Source organism: Anopheles nili, chromosome 3 (genome assembly GCF_943737925.1).
Source record: "Anopheles nili chromosome 3, idAnoNiliSN_F5_01, whole genome shotgun sequence".
Lineage (NCBI taxonomy): Eukaryota > Metazoa > Arthropoda > Insecta > Diptera > Culicidae > Anopheles > Anopheles nili.
The window spans coordinates 45,396,916-45,414,157 of record NC_071292.1 but is presented as its reverse complement, the minus strand read 5'-3'; the positions used below and the strand labels follow the sequence as shown (position 1 = coordinate 45,414,157).

Genomic DNA, 17,242 nt, shown 5'->3' with positions numbered 1-17,242 from the left:
GTAGGACGTGTTGTAGGAGTTCAATGAAATATTTAACACATTGCACAGGTTGCTGCCCATTTGGGCCAGTTACCATTTACGGGTGGATGAAGAGAAAAGGAACGGGAGAGTGTCGGGAGCCATCCCCCGCAACAGCCAACATCCGTGCCGTTCCAGGTTTAGGCACTTCGGTGACCATATGGTGGTGTAACTTCAATTTGTTGGTTGCGTTTTTGAATGCCAACTGCAGTTGTGCTCGAAATGGCAATAATTAGGTCGAAAATAACACACACAAGTAATGCAAAATTGATTGTCGGGATAGTTTTGCTAACTGACTGACCATCAGTTCGATATCTCCCACCGCAGATGGGGAAACAACATTCGGATCTATCGACATAGCAAACAAAACTCACCAACGTAAAGTAGATTGCTAACGATCGAGATCGGTTTCGTCCGCGTGATCTGCTCGAACACGATCACGCTCTCGATCAATAGTGCCCGGCTAGCTCAGTCGGTAGAGCATGAGACTCTTAATCTCAGGGTCGTGGGTTCGAGCCCCACGTTGGGCGGAGGAAGAAACGTACTTTTTTCACCGGTACCAGTTTATCATTCTCCAAGGACATTCTCCATGAAAGTCGGTGTTTGATCAAATTTACTAAGAGTTGACGGGAGAGCGCTTTATGAACGTGGTGGTTACTTTCATGCATTTTATGTACAGAAACAAAAGAAACTGGACACTGATCAACGCCTTGACGTGTTTGTGTATGGAGAGAGAGAGGGAGAGAGAGAGAGAGAGAAGGACGTTGGCGAGTGATTTTACGCGTTACTTATTTATTTCATCGCACCCTTTTTACGAAACATCTCTCAAAGGCCCATCTCCCCCATCCAAAGGCTTTCTTTCCGGTCGCTCCGCTTCCTCGTCTTCCTCGCCTTCCCGCACCCACATCACCCATGCCCACCCACCCACCAGTGCGTCCTACGCGCGTCGATATTTATAAATAACGCGCGTTTGTGTATCTAAAAAAGTCTCAATGGCAAAAGTAACATCCGCCATCCAAAACATATCGGAACAGGGCTGGGGAAGGGAGATGGAGGCGGGGGGGGGGGTCAGAGGGGGTGGGGTGGGGGCATTCAAGACACCAGGGGCAACGGTAGCAGCAGCAGCAGAAGGCCTGGTGTTTTTCCTCACTTTTCCATGATTTTTGACTTCGACTCCGTTTCGCTGTCTCATTCCCTTCGACGCTCCAACAGCTTCTTTTCCGTCGTCTTCTTCGTGCTTTGCCCGCCACCGCGTATGGGTGGTGCATCAACACTTGCAGCAAAAGTTGCTGCCCCAATCTTCCGCCCCCCGGGACAGGATGCGTTCGTCAGTGGCGTAGAGAGGGTGCACGTCAGAATCGAATATTAATGTACGCGAGCAACGTGCGCGAGCTAATGGAGACGCATGTTCGACTGCGTGGCACACACCAAAATGGTGGGCTTCTTCCCCCTCCAAAAAAAGGGCTAATGTTTGCCAAAGCCCTACACCTGCACCTGGAGTGTTGAGTGTTCCGATGGCGATGGAATAGGGAGTGAACTGGCGAAAGCCAAAAAACTAAAGCTTCAAACCAACGGACTAAACCGCAGGTTAACAGGTAATGCAGCTCAACGAACAGCCACATAAACACGCTGTAGGACATCTCCTATCAACAGGTTTACTACCAATGGGCTTGCATAAAAATAATGATTAGCAAAGGGAAGAAGGAGCAATCACGTGGGCGTAATTCATGTTTCGTGCCCATTACACGGATTTCTGGAGGTTGCTTGTTTCAAAAATAGTACATCTCCCACGTGGATTGCGGTGTGTGTATTAGATAAGGTGCTTTATTTTAGAGCAATAATTGCATCAATAATGGATTTTATCGTAAATGGCTCTCACCCACGCCCACAACTGTTAAACGATAAAACGTTGTGACAGTTCAGGGTCGCTTTAGGACAGAAGCTCAATAATTGTGTGGCAATACAACAGCGACAGCGACAGCGCCAGCTAAAAGAACGATAAACGGTCGGTGGTCATCACACGCCAGGTGCATCTCCGCAACCCATACACCCAACGTAATGCTCACGAAAAGCGTAACACAGAACAAGCGCCATCCCACAGAACAAGCGCTTGCAAGACTTCACATCAACCCTGCAACCAGCCCCGCCCGTAGGTGTCGCATAGTAAGAAGAGGGCATTTTCATTCGAGCGCTAAAAATACCACCAATCCCATTGATGCCGACGCGAGCGTCTTGAATCCGGGGCGTCCGTGTGGGCCGCGTGTCGTTTTGTGACGGAAACGAGCGAAAAACAGCTCCACTTCCGAATGAAGTGAACACAGAACGCGCCACCGACGCGTCGGTTCTCGTGGGCGACAGGAAATGAGCCCGGTCCTGCTCCGGACGGAAGCCCACACGCAATGGACGATGACGGGAACGACCGAGATGCCAGATGGTTTATTATTAGAGTCCCGCGCGTGATGGCCGCGAGGGACGTACAGGGAAAGCCGCTTCCATCGTGGAGGACCCACCCACGTGCGGTGTTCGCGTTCTCGGCTTTCAAGGGGGTCGAGAAAACCGAACATCCGAGGGTGCGCACGCGCTCAGTCCGCCCACTGGCGGGAGAAGAAGCAAAAAAAAACGTGTTTCCTTCCATGGTGGGCTGGTGCGATGGTCTGACGTGGGTCAGACTTCTTTTACCCGGTGCTGTGTGATTCGAGAAACACCCGGCAGACAGCTGACCAAACGGACCATACCCCCCATTCGGGGTCGTCTCCGTCGACACACGTTCGCACAATATTCGCGTTTGTTTGCAGGTGGGAAGATTTCCGACAGTGCCTGAACAGCAGCAACGAGCAGTGATCTCATCTGGCACGCATCTGAAACTGTATCCATTGAGGAGTTGTTAGATCAGCAATAGGTGTATAAGTACAATTGGGGACCCTTGGTTTGGGGGATTATTTAATTTATTTAGTGACATTAATGTAATGCCTAATCATCTTGCATTATTCTCGGTTCACAAGATTATTGCTTCCAATAAAATACAAATATCATTACGAATGACTTGTATTGCTTCTTTTATAAACAAGCCATGCTTGTTCTACTACCCAACTTTACTAAATCAAGTTTACCGTGATATTGTCCGTCATAAACGATTACTAACGAAATTTGTTACTATATCTTTGGCTAAATGTTATTAATTTATTCTCAATTAAATGTTGCCATTTAAACTATCGCAAATTTTTATATACAACTTATTACTTCACATGCTTATCACTTTTTTCAATAACCCATAGCTACTTAATATCTCTAGAAATGTACAACGATACGATAGAGATCTACATGTGGTTCTAAATTCACAGCTGTCTGTGCACTTGAAGTATAACCGACGATTTAGTAATGCCTCGAATTATTGAGAAAATTCACATTCCGTAACCCGATTCCATTGCATTCGATGATAACGTTGCGTCCGTTTTCTTCGATAATGTTAAACTTTGCCTGTGTTTGTAAAAGAAATATTAGGAAATCTCTTAACGAGCCGATTAAAAATGGAAACAATAGTTAAATACCTTTGTCATCAATTCTGTCACGTAGATGGCTGTTTTAGTGTGCAAAGTCAATTGTTCTGTACGTATGCGACTCTGGCCATCAGCTAGTGCCATCAGGATTATCATCATGTCCTGTACATGCCGATCCACACATGCACCGGCCACGAGAGCGCTTTGTATTTCTTGGGCAGCCATTTCGCCGCTTTGGCTGTTTCTTTTTTTAGCTTCCCCGAGGGCAGAGCCTCCTATAATGGCTCCAGAGCTCGTTTCACAGCCCAAGCTAAAATGATAAGTGAGCATGACAGTTTTTTGACCAGTAAATGTTGACATATTAGAATGTTGAACTCACATAATGCCGGAACAGTTACCTTCCGGTGCCATATCAATGCTTTCCTTATAGACTTCAATATCGGCTCGGGTGTTGCAAATTTGATTGAGAACCGTCTTAGCCCCACTGGCCATTTCATGTGCAATCTACAAATCGATACAATCACATTTGAAAAACAATACACCCACACGTACCGATTCCTAGTTACCTTTATCGGAAGCACTCCAGCTACGAAGCTCCATCCGAAAAATCTTTGCACCATTCCCACCTCAGTTAGTACGATAGGCCTTAGGGATTGTACTGGCTTCACTTCCACGATGCAATGCCCTCCACCACTTGGAAAATATCCTCTACGCATCAGATCGAAATCGAAGGTAGCTCCAAACCGTTCCATATTGGGACGAAAAATTTCCGTCAGAAAATCTATCTGTGGCGCCATGGCGGCGTTCGTTCCTCCTCGCAAATCTAGCGTGATTTTATTCGAGCTAAAAATCGCTACCGGAAGAGCTACTTGAAGCAGAAGGCTCACACTTCTGAAAAGATGAAAACTCAGGTATTTGGAGTCGAGACGGGCAAGCAGCGAAAATTTACCCCGCTGTTTGGACGTGTCCTACAAAACGGCCGTGCCCGATATGTCCGGGATAGAAATCGATATCAGTGGATCCTAGGGCGGCATTGTGCACCTTGCCTTGACAAATATCACGCATTAGCTCGACGCCAGCCAGGTGTTGTGCTGCCAATCCTGGTTTTTTCCGACCTTGTCGAATGTTTCGAATACGAACCGGCGTTTTGGTGAGTACGCTAAAACATAGAGCCATTCTCAGGATCTGTCCTCCCTGCAAGAGCAATACCACAACCAGTTACAAACGTATGATAAAAGACAATGAAAATTAATGAACGAACCCCTTCCAAGACGCTTCCATCTATATCGAACAGATTGCCAGATTTCCAGTCCATGTTTCAAGAAAACTTATTCTCTGTTTCTGCTGATCCAAACTGCTGACAGATTTGAATTTCGTGATGTGTACAGTTTTGTAGATTTATGTTAAAGATATTCTTCTACCGTCTGGTGCAGATCGACTTCGATTTGCAGCTTACAAGATTCACGTAATTTATGCTTATTTCACTTTACATTGCTGCTTTTAAATCAATATTTTGTTGTTAGTTTCTTGTTTTGACTTTACTTTATAAGGGCTGACAACAACCCTAGTAATGTATATGAAGGTTTTTTTCATGGAAACGATTTCATGCAATAAACTGCTCGACATTCAGATTACTAATATACAAATAATATTATTAGGACCTAGTTCGAACATTCAAGTCAAATGAGAGAATACAGACTTTCTCATAGTGTGAAAAATTCGTTTTTGCCACAATTTTGAACTGTATGTTTATAGAAAGGATTCAGCATACGTTCAAAAATGATACACGTATAATTATAGTTCATCTTATCAATAAGTAGATGCACTTTAAGCAGTATACCTAAAATAATACATCAATGTTGTGAAATTGTGCTAAATACAATGAAATGGACAGGCAAGTGTTTGTTGAGTTTTCGAGCAGAAAAATTGCCGTTGGAAAATTACTTGTTTGACATTTCTGTTCGAAAACTCAAAATCGTTACGTTTTGAATTCAAATCAAGCGGATAATTGTTTTTTACACTAAATTCTGTAATGTACTAGTTCATATATTTACTTAATTCTTCGTATCGCATTTGTTTCAAAAGATTACTTGAATTGATATTTATACATCGTCAATATTTGAATTGTAATATACGCCTAATACATGCGTTTTTCTCTATATGGATTTAAAAATGGTAATCAATCTTTAGGATAAAACAATAGATTTTCCGTTAATTTCACGCCAAGTCTTATGATTAATGGAAAATGCATTGCAAATATGTGTGGTGTGAACGAAGAGCCCTGTGAAATCGGTTAGACGCTTAACGTTCGTTACCGTATCTCGTTCAAAAATGCCTGCGTTTCGAAGTAAAACCATTGTGTCACAGTAAGAAACGTCAAAAAGTTGCGCATTCCACAACCTGGTCTCCTGCAGTAGCTTCGATCGCGAGTCACTTCGTTTAAAAAATTGTTAATATTAATTCGCAAGCGTCGCGGGTCGAATTCTGAGGTAGTTCAAGTCGTCGCAGACAGGAGCAGCCGGTTAAATTCTCGTGTTCGTGCAAGGGGTAATAATTCACGGTGCTATTCGTTTGTGTCCATCAGGCGGAAATTGCTTCACGTGCGCACTTTTCGCGAAATTGTTCCTTTTTGTTCGATCAACGAAATACGCAGAATTCCTGCATTCCGCCAACTGCATTTGCTTGTCGCCAACCGTTTGCCGTAGTTAGGACGCTCTTGATTCTTTCTAAATTTAGGCGTTTTTCCCGTGGATCCTTCGTGTAGAATGCGTCAGTCAGGCGTCATTTTTTTTGTTAGTCCGGATGGCGCGTCCTTGAAACCACGCTCTAGCGGTTCCATTGGGTTTGCAAGCCATTGCGTCCCTTACTCCCTTGCCCTTGCCGTAAAACTGTTGCGTTTGGCTGGTGTGTCGCATTACGGTGACATTTATTTCTGTAATACAGCTTATCTCGTGTGCAAAAAAAAAATTATCCACCGATAGCAGCATTAAATAAATGCAAACTACAAGCAAATGCATGTCGCAAATTTTCATAACACACATGGTCGTGTGAAATTGATTCTACGCCCCATTGCAACGAAACATGGAGAAAGTTATTGTTTTACTTCCACAGTTAAATTGTTTTTTTTTTGCCCAAGTTGCCGGCCCCACAATAACGCACAACCTATTATTTTCTCCTTTTTACTTTCGCATTTGTGATGTGGTGTTTGGTCCTTCGATGACATTGACACGTTACTCCCGGACGGATTCTTCCGGTGGTGTTTTTACGATAAATATCGTTACATCACATAATGCGAATTATGCTGTCGTACACATCAAATGCCCCTGTGTCAGGTGAAAGAGGAACCGGTGGAACACAATCGCCATGGCAAATAAGGTCGAAGAAATCCGAGGATCGATCGAGGCGTCGCTGAAGGATGAGTCGAAACCGTGGACGCAGTTCTTCAAGCTGGCCGAGGAGAAAACGAACGTTCCACGGCTGTACATATTTTTGGGTAAGTAGCGTAGTTAGTAATCGTTAGTACAAAATTCCCAAGAACACCATCGATCGTCCCTGTGACCGCCGAGCTTAATAATACCGGGCTAGCCGGGAAAGCGAGCACTCTTTCGAGCGGCGAGATGCGAAGGACGGGGATTGCACCGCCCGGATGACGTACTTGTGCGGTAGAGCAGAATCAGGGAGGATATTTTTAGTCCACGAGCCAGCCCACCGCCAGCCGACGCGTTTTGCCGGAGGAAAACCCGGTGTGTGCTTTTGGATGGCATTTGCTGGGGGATTTTTTAACGCAAAGAGCAGGAGACTACCGCAATATCGTTAGGCGTCGTTTATACTGCCAACGAACATAGAACACATTTTCGATTACATTAACCGGAATGTGTATTACAGAATGAACGTCTCGATGTAAAAAAAGGAAGCAAGAATCAATTCTATAGAGCGACAATTCGTGGGTGGGAGACCTTTTATTGTATTGTGCTGCGCATTGCCTACTTGATTTAATATTCATTATCGTCACCCGTTGGACACTGCCTACCCGTCGTTAGTATGCATGCATCCGTGTTATGTTATACAACCGATGAAAATTGTTAGCAACACTCACATGCACCCAAAAACACCCCATCTTGTGTGAGGTGTTTCACGGGGAACCAGCGAATGACGAACATTCTCAACGGCAAATCCAAACCCTGATACTGGTTTTTATGATAAATTCAAATGTTTTTTTGCGACTGTTTCTCATGTACATGCAAGTCATTTTATGTGTGAAACACAGGCGTCGGAATGAAGGAAAGATTCGATTGCTGGTCGTGGAATATTCTGAGCCTCACCAGAGAAAGGAGACAATCGCTGGGGTTTCTTTTTTTTCCTGTCGTAAAAAAACCTGTATTTTAAAATGGAAAGCAGACCACTTGTCCTTGAAACAAGCCGACCACTTGTGATACCACGATATAAGGGAGTCAAATCCGGTCCACTTATGAGGTCTATTTTTGGTGTATCAAGCCGGCTGTACGATCCCGCATGTACGTATATGTACGAAATGATGTTATTCGAGCAAGCAAAATGTTCAATTCTAACGCACTACGTTATGCTAGCTTCCTTGAATGCCCAATGCTCAATATTTGCACAAATCATATGCATTTCCTATCGTTCTAAATTATTGTAATTTTCTTTTTTGCTTTTGTGCTATGGTTACGCGATAAGCCAAACATTTTTTCTGCTGTAATGTTTTTCTTCTCTTATCATCAAGAACAAGTCGATGCAAAAAACTTTTTCTCAAAAATTCCATTCTGATGAGTCCATTCTAGAACTTTATTTCAACTCATGGCACAACATGACAATCGATAAAACGCCTAAGAGGCATATTACTGTCAGCAGAGCTTGATGAGAACAATCATTTGCAATGATGACACCACGCTTACGTAACAAATCACACACATTTGCGTGGCGTAGAATGATCACGAGAATGCAAACGTGCATCAAAGCAAGCCACTTCGGTAATAGTGCGCAGTTGGAGCCATAAGTTTTATAACGGTGTGTGACTGTTATCATGATTCACCTGCAACCACGTGCTTTTAGTTGCTGGCAGTGCACCGTATTTATAATACAATACGAGCACCACCACCGATCGATGCTAGGGGGAGAGAATTGCTTTAATGTACATGAATGCATTTTTAAACGGTTCCAGGCTGCCTTTTATCGATCAGTTGTGCACTGCCCCTGTCTGGCATGGTTTTAATTTATTTCATGTGAAGTAAATTACTTGCATCATGCAATTACTTGCATTATCGATTAGATGTATGTATTGCAATTAGTTGGATAACTAAGCTGTACTAAAATGTAATCGTTAAAATTTGCCATATAAGCATATGTTACTTCAATCAACTGAACGTTGAAAAGACTACTCTGAGATCATGCATTTAAAAAAACATAGTATTTGTTTTTTTTTTATTATTATTCAATGAAAGAAGCCGTTTGTATGATGTAAAATAATAGACTTGCATTCATGGCTGTGCTGTTTCATGATCATGATCACTTGACCTCAGCTTTTGGTCCATGACGGCGTTCAATTTCCTTCATGCTGACCCATCAACGATGTGTGAAACGCAGTCATCCAGACAGAACCATGAATCATCTTTTAAGGAAACGTGTCTTCCCATTAGTAAGCCTTTTGCAACTGTTACAAGGTTCAACTGGCGGTGCACTTTTCCATAGCAGACGTTTTAAAACAAAATTGTTCGTCTGCGCGTGGTCTCCAGCGAGACATGCAACGTGTTCGATGCCAACACACCGCTGAAAACAGGCCTTGATAACGAGAGTAAATACACCTCGATCCAAAAGCCACGAGGCGGAACTCACCGGCGCCAACCCAGCGATGTTGATATGCGTGGCAGCGACGAAGTTGACGATGATATGGCGATGGCAACAACAAATACGTACACATGGCGGCGATGGACTGCCAAATCGGCAATCGATTGTAGCCGCCACGACGCCGAGAAAAACTGATACTACGCGCTGTCCCGAAGCCAGTAGCTTGTTGTGTACCATGTCGTGCGTGTTCGCTCCAGGGTTTCTTCCCGTCTTTGTTGCACACACGGCTAGATGCACTTGGTAACAACGCATCCATTTTCCATGCACGCAGCTCTCTGCTGAAGTTTTCATGCACACGCAGACAAGGTCGATGATTTAATTATCGCTTTGTACGAGTTGTGCGCCATTGTCGGAGCAACACTGTGGCGTTTTTGGGGTACCAAAATTGCTACACGAGCTTGACTTGACGCGCTTGTGGATAATGATCGACGATCGTTTTGACTTGTGTGTGTTTGTCTGCAAGAGGCCTCGAGCCCTCGGATCTCAGAGGTTCCCAGCCTCTTCGAATGATCTTACACGAGAGTTTCATCCTTTCATCGTCGAGTCCAGGGGGAGCTCTATCTTTGGAGATTGGAGTCCTTTTAATTGTCAACTTTTGTGTCTTTATTGTTTTTGCCACGTTATCGAACCTAATTTAGACTATTTTCCGAGAGATGAGTTACGATTGAAATGAAAGATAAAGAACGTCAGCATATAGATATTGAAGCGAGGTGTTGAAGATTTTTACCAATATCATCATTTTCCATTGTTGACCTTTCACTGTTGTGCAGCTTTTGTACGGTATTATCACCATTGCTGATAATCAGCTCGAGACATATTCCCAGTTGAACACACCCTAACCACCAGTTGCGTGTGTAAATGTACGCTGAAGCGTTGAAAAGTTCTGCGATACACCGTGGTTCTCTTTCCATCGTCCGTTCCGTTGTACCCTGATATTGGACCGGTTTGGTTTTTGTCCGTGGAGTGCCATCGGTGAGGTCTCCGACGATCGTACCACGGTTAGGGCTTGAAACGACCCCGTGAGAATTCGTCCGTTAAGCAAAGCACGCTAGCCTAGCGCTGGGTGAATAGAGCAGAAAGAACAAACTGTGGAAAACCCGACGGTCGCGTTTGTGTAGAATAAACGTATGAAGGCTGCTTTGTGTGTGCTGTTGGCTTGGTTTGGCCGATTTGGCTTGGCTTTGCTGCGGTCAGCGCGTACAATTTATGCTGAACGCTAAGGTTCACCGATAGTCAGTACGCAGACTTCGAGTAGAAAAGATTGCTTCTGTGCGAAAATCGGACAACTAGCAGTAATCAGCCGATCTGTTGTTGTTTGAGCTAACATCCGTGGCACTGTGCTGTGAATGTTGTGCATTTTGGTTCGTCTTGTTGAGTGTGCGTTATCAACACTGAGTGCGTCATTGTTATCCAAAGGAATTTGGAGGAATTAGTGCAGACGACTAAGAAATTATCCACAAATTTAAAAGCACTCAGTCTCGCAGCCTAAAACTGTATTCGAATTCATGCTTACGAAACGTTTAAAGCACATTGACCCATTTTATTTGGTTCGTTAAGCTTTGGTGTGTAAAAGTCACTTTCATTTTTGAAGCAATATGGCGGTTTTACGAATCACCACCACGGTCGAGTGCCATTTAATTGTGTTGCAACCGAATTTTGTCTCGTCATCCTTTTGAGAAATGCTACCGATGGCTAATGATAGGCGGTAGAGCCTGTCCGATGCATGGCTGGTTGGCAATTAAAAGTGAAATGTGTGCATAAACATCTGAGGGGTTGAACGCGCTTGTGTGATAGTTCACTGATAGGGCAGGCAGATCAGCTGTGGAATGAACGGTGGTGCACTCATTAGCTGATCCTCGAATGCTCTCATCCCAGCGGTGCAATCACGAACACGAGGTGCTTCAAACGAGCTAGCGTGCGAGGCTCAATATAAAAAAATGTTTGATGCATTTCAAGTTCAAGTACGACCGATAGAGGTGCTTTGTGTGTGACGTACAGTAGGCCTTCCCAGACGACAGGTTTCTTTTGTGTGCTGTGCTTCAATGTCCTTGGTTGGGTGTGTGTTTATTAAAACCCTCGTAGGCGAACAGTTCCACACACCACCTTCTCGACAGTGCATTTTTAAATTGTCTTCGTTTTGATGAATTCCTTTTTTTCATTGGCGAATGCTATTAATTAATATTGTTTGGATGGGATCAGAAGTGCTATATGCCGGTACTTGGTAGGGTCTATTTTTATGCATTTGCACGCTCTTAAACTGCGACGCTAACGGGACGACGACGACGTGTGTGAAAGGCATTAAAATGCATTATTTTACGTTCAACGGGTACTTTCGTTTGGTGAATCGATTTTTGCCTTCGGGATTGTTGTGCAGTGTAAAATTAATGCAGCTTGACGAAAACAATAACGTTGATAGTGGCCGCTTTGGCAGATTGGCAAACACACATTACACCGATGAGAAGGGAAATGAGCGCCACTCTGAACGATGTAGCGTAACGCGTTGTTAAACCGAACTCAAGACGGTTTTTTTGCAGAGAAATTGATTTGATTATATTATTAGAAATTTTATCGCAAACATCTTACAACGTTGAATCATTCGAGCGAGACATAAATCGGGTATCGTTGAATCGAAAGGAAATTTAATCTCACCTCAGGGAACAAGAGGTTTCAATTTACACATCTATCGTATTAGTTACGATTTTTTTTTATATTGAATGAAATAGTGAAAGCAAACCCAACGAGATTGAAAAATGAAATATGTTAAGTAATCTCTTGTAATGTATTTCCTTGTCAGTGAAAAGGCGCCACTTGAAACGTTTTTTTTCACGCTGATCGATCATGGAAAGTAGAATTTAATTTGATCAATTTGTCTGTTGACTGAAGCTATTTTAACCAACAAAAAAAAGACATCTGTTACAGAAACTTCATTGATCAGATAGCACTTAGTTGGTTGCGTATTTAAAATCAAAGAACAAAACCATATGGCATAAATGTCTAAAAGATAGAATATTTTCTATGAGAGGCGTTCAAAAGATTATCAGCTGTATCTTTTATTTATCCTTGATCACCAAAGGCGGCAAAATATCTTTTGTCTTTCAACAATTCCTCGCCCAAAGACGTCCTTCTCAAGCCCCGTTCGTGCTGTGGGAAGTTTCGTCACTCATCATTTGAAGATCAGGGATATCTTCTCCCCGTATCAAGGCAATTTTTCACGCAAACAAGGAGACTTTTGCCTTATGGTGATGGCAAACAGCAGCCATATTATTAGAACGGGAAAAGCGTGTCTGAAGCGTTGCCATGCCACCTTACCTTAATGTGCTTCTGCTCCTAACGTCAACTGTGGGACTAACTTTTCCGCGTTTCTGATGGGCGTAGCAGCTGCTGAAGCAATTTTGCCATGTCCCATGATGCTGTCGGGGACAATATGAGCAAATAAAAAGAGTATGAAGCTAGCCAGTGGCTTTAATTATCAAAAAATGTTAACCTTTTGACGCGAAGCTAGGTGTGTTTCTCATTCTTTTACACTGTAACATGATTCTTGGTGGTCGTGCATGGTCGGAAAATTCGGAAAAAAATTTGGTATGATTTCTGCGAATCTCGGCCTGTTTTGTTTTGTTCGTATGTGTGACCATACGTGAAAAAGTGGAAACGGAAAGTACTACTAAAGTAGATGTATAATAAAGAGCAAACAAAAAAAACAATCATTATTTAATGTTGCAGTGTGTCACACGTAGTATATGTACGTGCAGAACTCTTGAACCGCCTTGTGAAAAGCGCGAGGTACTTAGCTAATTCAATGTCTTGGGTACGCGTAGTAGCGCATCATTTCGAGTCACGAGAGGTAGCATTTCCTGCCAGGTACTGAGGCAGAAAAGACTGATCTAGTAGCAAAGTGGGCTAGTGATTGGGTAAATGCTAGTTAGCAATTGTCCAAACTAATCTAACAATTCTTTTCCTAGAATGGTTTGTGATATAGACAAAAGACAGGAATTTATAGCGTAAGTTATCTACATTCGCGTTAGTGGAAACATTTGCTGTGCAATTGTGCCAATATTGGAAGGCTCACAACTAAAATCGAATAAAAACGATTGAGTGAACCAGTGTGTATTACTACAGTCAAAATGCCATCACAGAGCGGGCGTCGTGGCGGTGCAGAGGAAGGCGAACAAAAGAATAATTCTGGCTATATTGCATTAGGTAAATAAGAGATCTTTCGTCAACTAATGTTTGTATTTAAAAATCTACGTTTCTTTGAGAGAGGGTTTTAATTGTTTATTGCTCAGAATATTATTAATATTGGAACCAAATGGTGTAAAAATAATGATGTTCAATCGTACAGTGCTATGCCGGTCCCGGCAGGAAAGTATCGTACGTATGGTAGTTTGATTTTGATCTGTGGTACATGCCATGCCGCAGGTCCCTAGAATAGGCTATTTATATCCGAGATGGGGGTTGGCTTCACACGACCGGTCTCATTGGACCTGAGAACGAGACGGGCGTTAATCCTTGTCCCTTCGTGCCACTACCCTGTTGAAAGGAATGTCCACCATCGGAATATAATAGGCGCGATGTGCAATGCTCGTTATTAGTTATGGGGAAATTTTTGATATGCAAGCAAGCGTGATCATAAACGCGATTTCAAAAATCGTATGACATTCATCACTGGTATTACCTGTCCATGCAACGGGATCTTTGTGCGTCTTGTCTTGTATAAATAAAATATCAAAAGTGCATGCATGATATGTAGGAGGCTGGCATTAATGTGAATTATTAATGGTTCATTGATGATGAATAAAAAACACGGAGTCTTGTTTAGTTGCGCTTGAATGCTACCGTGTCATTCGATACTCGATAGGATAAAAAGAGAGTATATGATAATGGAAATGAACCCCATTTAAAATGAGTTTGATTACCTTTGTCGGTTTAAGTTACTGTTTATTTATAATCGTATTAGTCTCGATAATGCGAAATAATAAAAACTAATCAAAAATGTTTCTCATAATATTGATTGCATACTCATGGATGGTTTGTCGTTTGTGTTTTTTTTTTGCTTTTTTTAGGAGGCGTAGCTGTCGTGATTCTGTATCTGGCCTTCGGATATGGAGCTCAGATCCTCTGTAACGTCATTGGAGTTGCCTATCCTGCATACATCTCGATGAAAGCCATCGAAACACGCACCAAGGAAGATGATACGAAATGGTTGACTTACTGGGTGACTTTCGGCGTGTTGTCAGTGTTCGAACACTTTTCTTTCTTCCTGGTTCAAATCATCCCATTCTACTGGCTTCTGAAGGTACGTCCAACGATGCCATTCAAATTGTTGTCGTTTAATTAGCGATATTATTTATATTATCTTTGTTGTTTAACTACAGTGCTTATTCCACATCTGGTGTATGGCCCCGATGGAGAACAATGGTTCCACGATCATGTACCACAAAGTTATTCAGCCGTACTTCAAGAAATACGAAAAAGGTAATTGAGCGAAGCAACTCTTGCATAGCAATGTCGAAAATTTTGCTAGGTACACAAATGGGATTATACCAACTCATTCGATTTGATCTCTTCTTTAATAAATAAAAATTTTTCTCATTGTAGTTGCCGACGATTTCATCAGTGACACCACGGACAAGCTGAAACAAACGGCTGGTGAAATGATCTCTAAAGTCAAATCCACCTAAATTGCATATAATGCATATCTCTCAGCAAACACTAACATCCACATACACGTAGCTATAAAGAATCCTGCCGACCTCTGACCCCTGCGATGACGGACAATAGAATTTTGCGACAATAGGAATTTTGTTAGCAAATGGACGTACAACGGGGTTCAACAGAGACAACAAAGAAATTATATACGTCATTTGCCATCGTGAAACATTTTGTTTTGATTAAATTTGCACATGAGAACGACATATTTCCAGTTTGTTTTTCGATAAGGAACTGGGACGATAGCTTCGGTTGAGTTGGCTTGTAATTTAATTTTTGAATTGTATAAATGATTTTATTCTTTCCGTCTCTAAATTTATCCTTTTTTCATACGAACGCATTAGATATATTCTTGTGCACCTGCGAAAATAGAACGAAGAGAGAATGAAGAAAGCGAGTGAAGATGCATGCGCGAGAAAAAAAGAAAATGTAGTATCTTAGCAAGTAATTAGAGAAACAATGAAATGGAATGGGAACAAATTTCCGAGAAGAAATCTACATATGCATTGTTTTTTTCTTTTTCTATTTGAGCCGAAATTTCACAGCCATGTGAACCATGATGAGGTATTTTAATAGAAGCGCTGGTTTCACATTTCAACATTTAATAGATGGTAATGGTGAATCGTTTTTCAAAAATTAAAAAATTCTTCATAATTATAGTACATTACATTTTCTTTAACGTTGAACGTGCTTGTCATAATGAATTAAATGTAGATCTCAGCCTACCAAACGAAAAAGTTCTAGGTAAAAAGCACCATTCCAATTCTCAGAAAAGCTGCACATCCAACAGATGCTAATGGTTTAATAATGTTCATAGAAAACGGAGCTTGAATCTCTTCCAAAAGATAAACTACATAAATGTTTTTACACGAACGGAAAATTCGCAATTCTATTTACTCTACTACAAACTACAAAACTTTATCTGGTGTTCAATTATTGGAAATTTCTTGGTTTTCTGGATTTTTTACAGCTTCAATTTGAGCCAACTTTTCCTCCATTTGTCTATTTCGCCATGCCGTCATGTAAGTGCGCGGGTGAACAGGCAGCAATCCAGCAATTCCTAAAAGAAATGGATGGGTGTTATTCGTCGAAAACATAGTGCCATATTATTTATCGATGTTACCTAATAACTCTGCTACCGGCTTTGATATGTGAGCGCCGCTGCCAATCCAGTGTCGAAGGCGTTCGTAATTAAATGATACAAGCTGCTCATTGTGTTCATTTGGAATAGGATCGTAGGTTCCCAACTGCTCAATCACTGGTTGGTATTGATCCCTTCGGCGCTGTGAATAAAAACGAAGTTGCATTTTACGCATGGTCATAGGATTCTTCATAGGATAATATACTCCACCTCTGTAACAACGATATGATAAAATGGTCGATTTGTGCATCCCTGGCGTACAAATCGCAAAATTTTAGCCGATCGAGCCCAAAATCGTCCCGTACCACTTGCAGGAGTTAGAGACATTGGACTGGGCGCAAAATACAGCTGCTTAACTAATTCTTTCCGTCTTTCAATATTTATCTCACACTCTTAGAAATCCCTGACAAACCAAACAATGTTCAAGGATAATAAAGCTAAGGTAAGCGGACCAGAAATTGACAGTTCTTTGATATGGATTTTTTGACATTCATGGTTGCCTTGGTTCGTAGGTGATTGTGGAAATTTAAATTGATAGTAATCGTTGACTCTTCCATTTTCTTTCTTTTTTCACGTTTTGCTGATTACCATCAATAGCCATTTCAAACCTATCATCATTATTTTTTCTCATCTCTTAAGGCGCAATGATTTATACCCGTTATGCTCGTAATTGTAAACGTAAGTAGACCGAAGAAAACATATTAAATAAACATGTATATTATTTAAATCCTTGCTTGCAGAAAAATGTATCTATTTTGTGATAGCGCCTCTGCTGCTAAGGATTTCAATACGATCCACGCCTATACACATGTCTTATTTTTTATGTGTATTACGAAACTTGGCTTAGTATGTCATGAGTGTATTGTAAAATATTACTTTTTAAGACTGAAATAAGTAAAGGACATTTTACATTCCAATTTGCAATAAGAGCTTTGAATTTTGCATTGGTTTAAAATGAATCCTTCAGGAAATAAAAATATAGCCCGTGTTTCAAACCAGCGTCGTACGGATAAAAGAG

The 17,242-nt window shown here is 41.9% G+C and overlaps 3 protein-coding genes and 1 non-coding gene across 7 annotated transcripts; 2 read left to right on the top strand and 2 right to left on the bottom strand.

The window, feature by feature from the left end:
- The first annotated feature begins 475 nt into the window (after positions 1 to 475).
- Positions 476 to 548, top strand: Trnak-cuu (transfer RNA lysine (anticodon CUU)). Its single transcript has one exon. It is a non-coding gene; the product is annotated as a tRNA-Lys (tRNA).
- Positions 549 to 3,223: 2,675 nt separating this feature from the next.
- Positions 3,224 to 4,830, bottom strand: LOC128726344 (RNA 3'-terminal phosphate cyclase). Its single transcript, XM_053820147.1, has 6 exons — positions 4,777 to 4,830; positions 4,465 to 4,709; positions 4,082 to 4,406; positions 3,895 to 4,019; positions 3,567 to 3,825; positions 3,224 to 3,495 (listed from the first exon to the last, which is right to left on the bottom strand). Exons 1-6 carry the CDS (start codon positions 4,828 to 4,830, stop codon positions 3,391 to 3,393), a joined length of 1,113 nt encoding a protein of 370 aa, XP_053676122.1. The 3' UTR covers positions 3,224 to 3,390.
- A 1,108-nt stretch (positions 4,831 to 5,938) lies between these two features.
- LOC128727023 (receptor expression-enhancing protein 5) lies at positions 5,939 to 15,737 on the top strand. Of its 4 annotated transcripts, none has more exons than XM_053820880.1 (5): positions 5,939 to 6,062; positions 6,848 to 7,008; positions 14,438 to 14,670; positions 14,750 to 14,849; positions 14,973 to 15,688. In XM_053820880.1, exons 2-5 carry the CDS (start codon positions 6,879 to 6,881, stop codon positions 15,053 to 15,055), a joined length of 546 nt encoding a protein of 181 aa, XP_053676855.1. In that variant the 5' UTR covers positions 5,939 to 6,062; positions 6,848 to 6,878; the 3' UTR covers positions 15,056 to 15,688. The 4 variants fall into 4 exon arrangements, with proteins under 4 accessions (XP_053676855.1, XP_053676853.1, XP_053676857.1 ...); XM_053820878.1 differs by having other exon boundaries at positions 5,965 to 6,004; positions 14,973 to 15,689; XM_053820882.1 differs by having other exon boundaries at positions 5,965 to 6,004; positions 14,750 to 14,898; positions 14,973 to 15,063.
- LOC128727024 (probable 28S ribosomal protein S16, mitochondrial) lies at positions 15,681 to 16,579 on the bottom strand. Its single transcript, XM_053820883.1, has 3 exons — positions 16,435 to 16,579; positions 16,207 to 16,366; positions 15,681 to 16,143 (listed from the first exon to the last, which is right to left on the bottom strand). The coding sequence occupies exons 1-3, from the start codon at positions 16,549 to 16,551 to the stop codon at positions 16,013 to 16,015; spliced, it is 408 nt and encodes a 135-aa protein (XP_053676858.1). The 5' UTR covers positions 16,552 to 16,579; the 3' UTR covers positions 15,681 to 16,012.
- Between the last annotated feature and the right edge of the window lie 663 nt (positions 16,580 to 17,242).

Bases quoted from the DNA above. Each gene is read 5' to 3' on its own strand.
- LOC128726344 (XM_053820147.1), bottom strand. From the start codon at position 4,830: ATGGACTGGAAATCTGGCAATCTGTTCGATATAGATGGAAGCGTCTTG. The intron at 4,407-4,464 runs GTAAATTTTCGC...TCATCTTTTCAG, and splicing joins GGACACGTCCAAACAGCGGG to AAGTGTGAGCCTTCTGCTTC. The intron at 3,496-3,566 runs GTATTTAACTAT...TTACAAACACAG, and splicing joins TGACAGAATTGATGACAAAG to GCAAAGTTTAACATTATCGA.
- LOC128727023 (XM_053820878.1), top strand. From the start codon at position 6,879: ATGGCAAATAAGGTCGAAGAAATCCGAGGATCGATCGAGGCGTCGCTG. The intron at 7,009-14,437 runs GTAAGTAGCGTA...TGCTTTTTTTAG, and splicing joins ACGGCTGTACATATTTTTGG to GAGGCGTAGCTGTCGTGATT. The intron at 14,671-14,749 runs GTACGTCCAACG...GTTTAACTACAG, and splicing joins CATTCTACTGGCTTCTGAAG to TGCTTATTCCACATCTGGTG.
- LOC128727024 (XM_053820883.1), bottom strand. From the start codon at position 16,551: ATGTCTCTAACTCCTGCAAGTGGTACGGGACGATTTTGGGCTCGATCG. The intron at 16,367-16,434 runs GTGGAGTATATT...TTTTATTCACAG, and splicing joins ATCATATCGTTGTTACAGAG to CGCCGAAGGGATCAATACCA. The intron at 16,144-16,206 runs GTAACATCGATA...CATTTCTTTTAG, and splicing joins GCCGGTAGCAGAGTTATTAG to GAATTGCTGGATTGCTGCCT.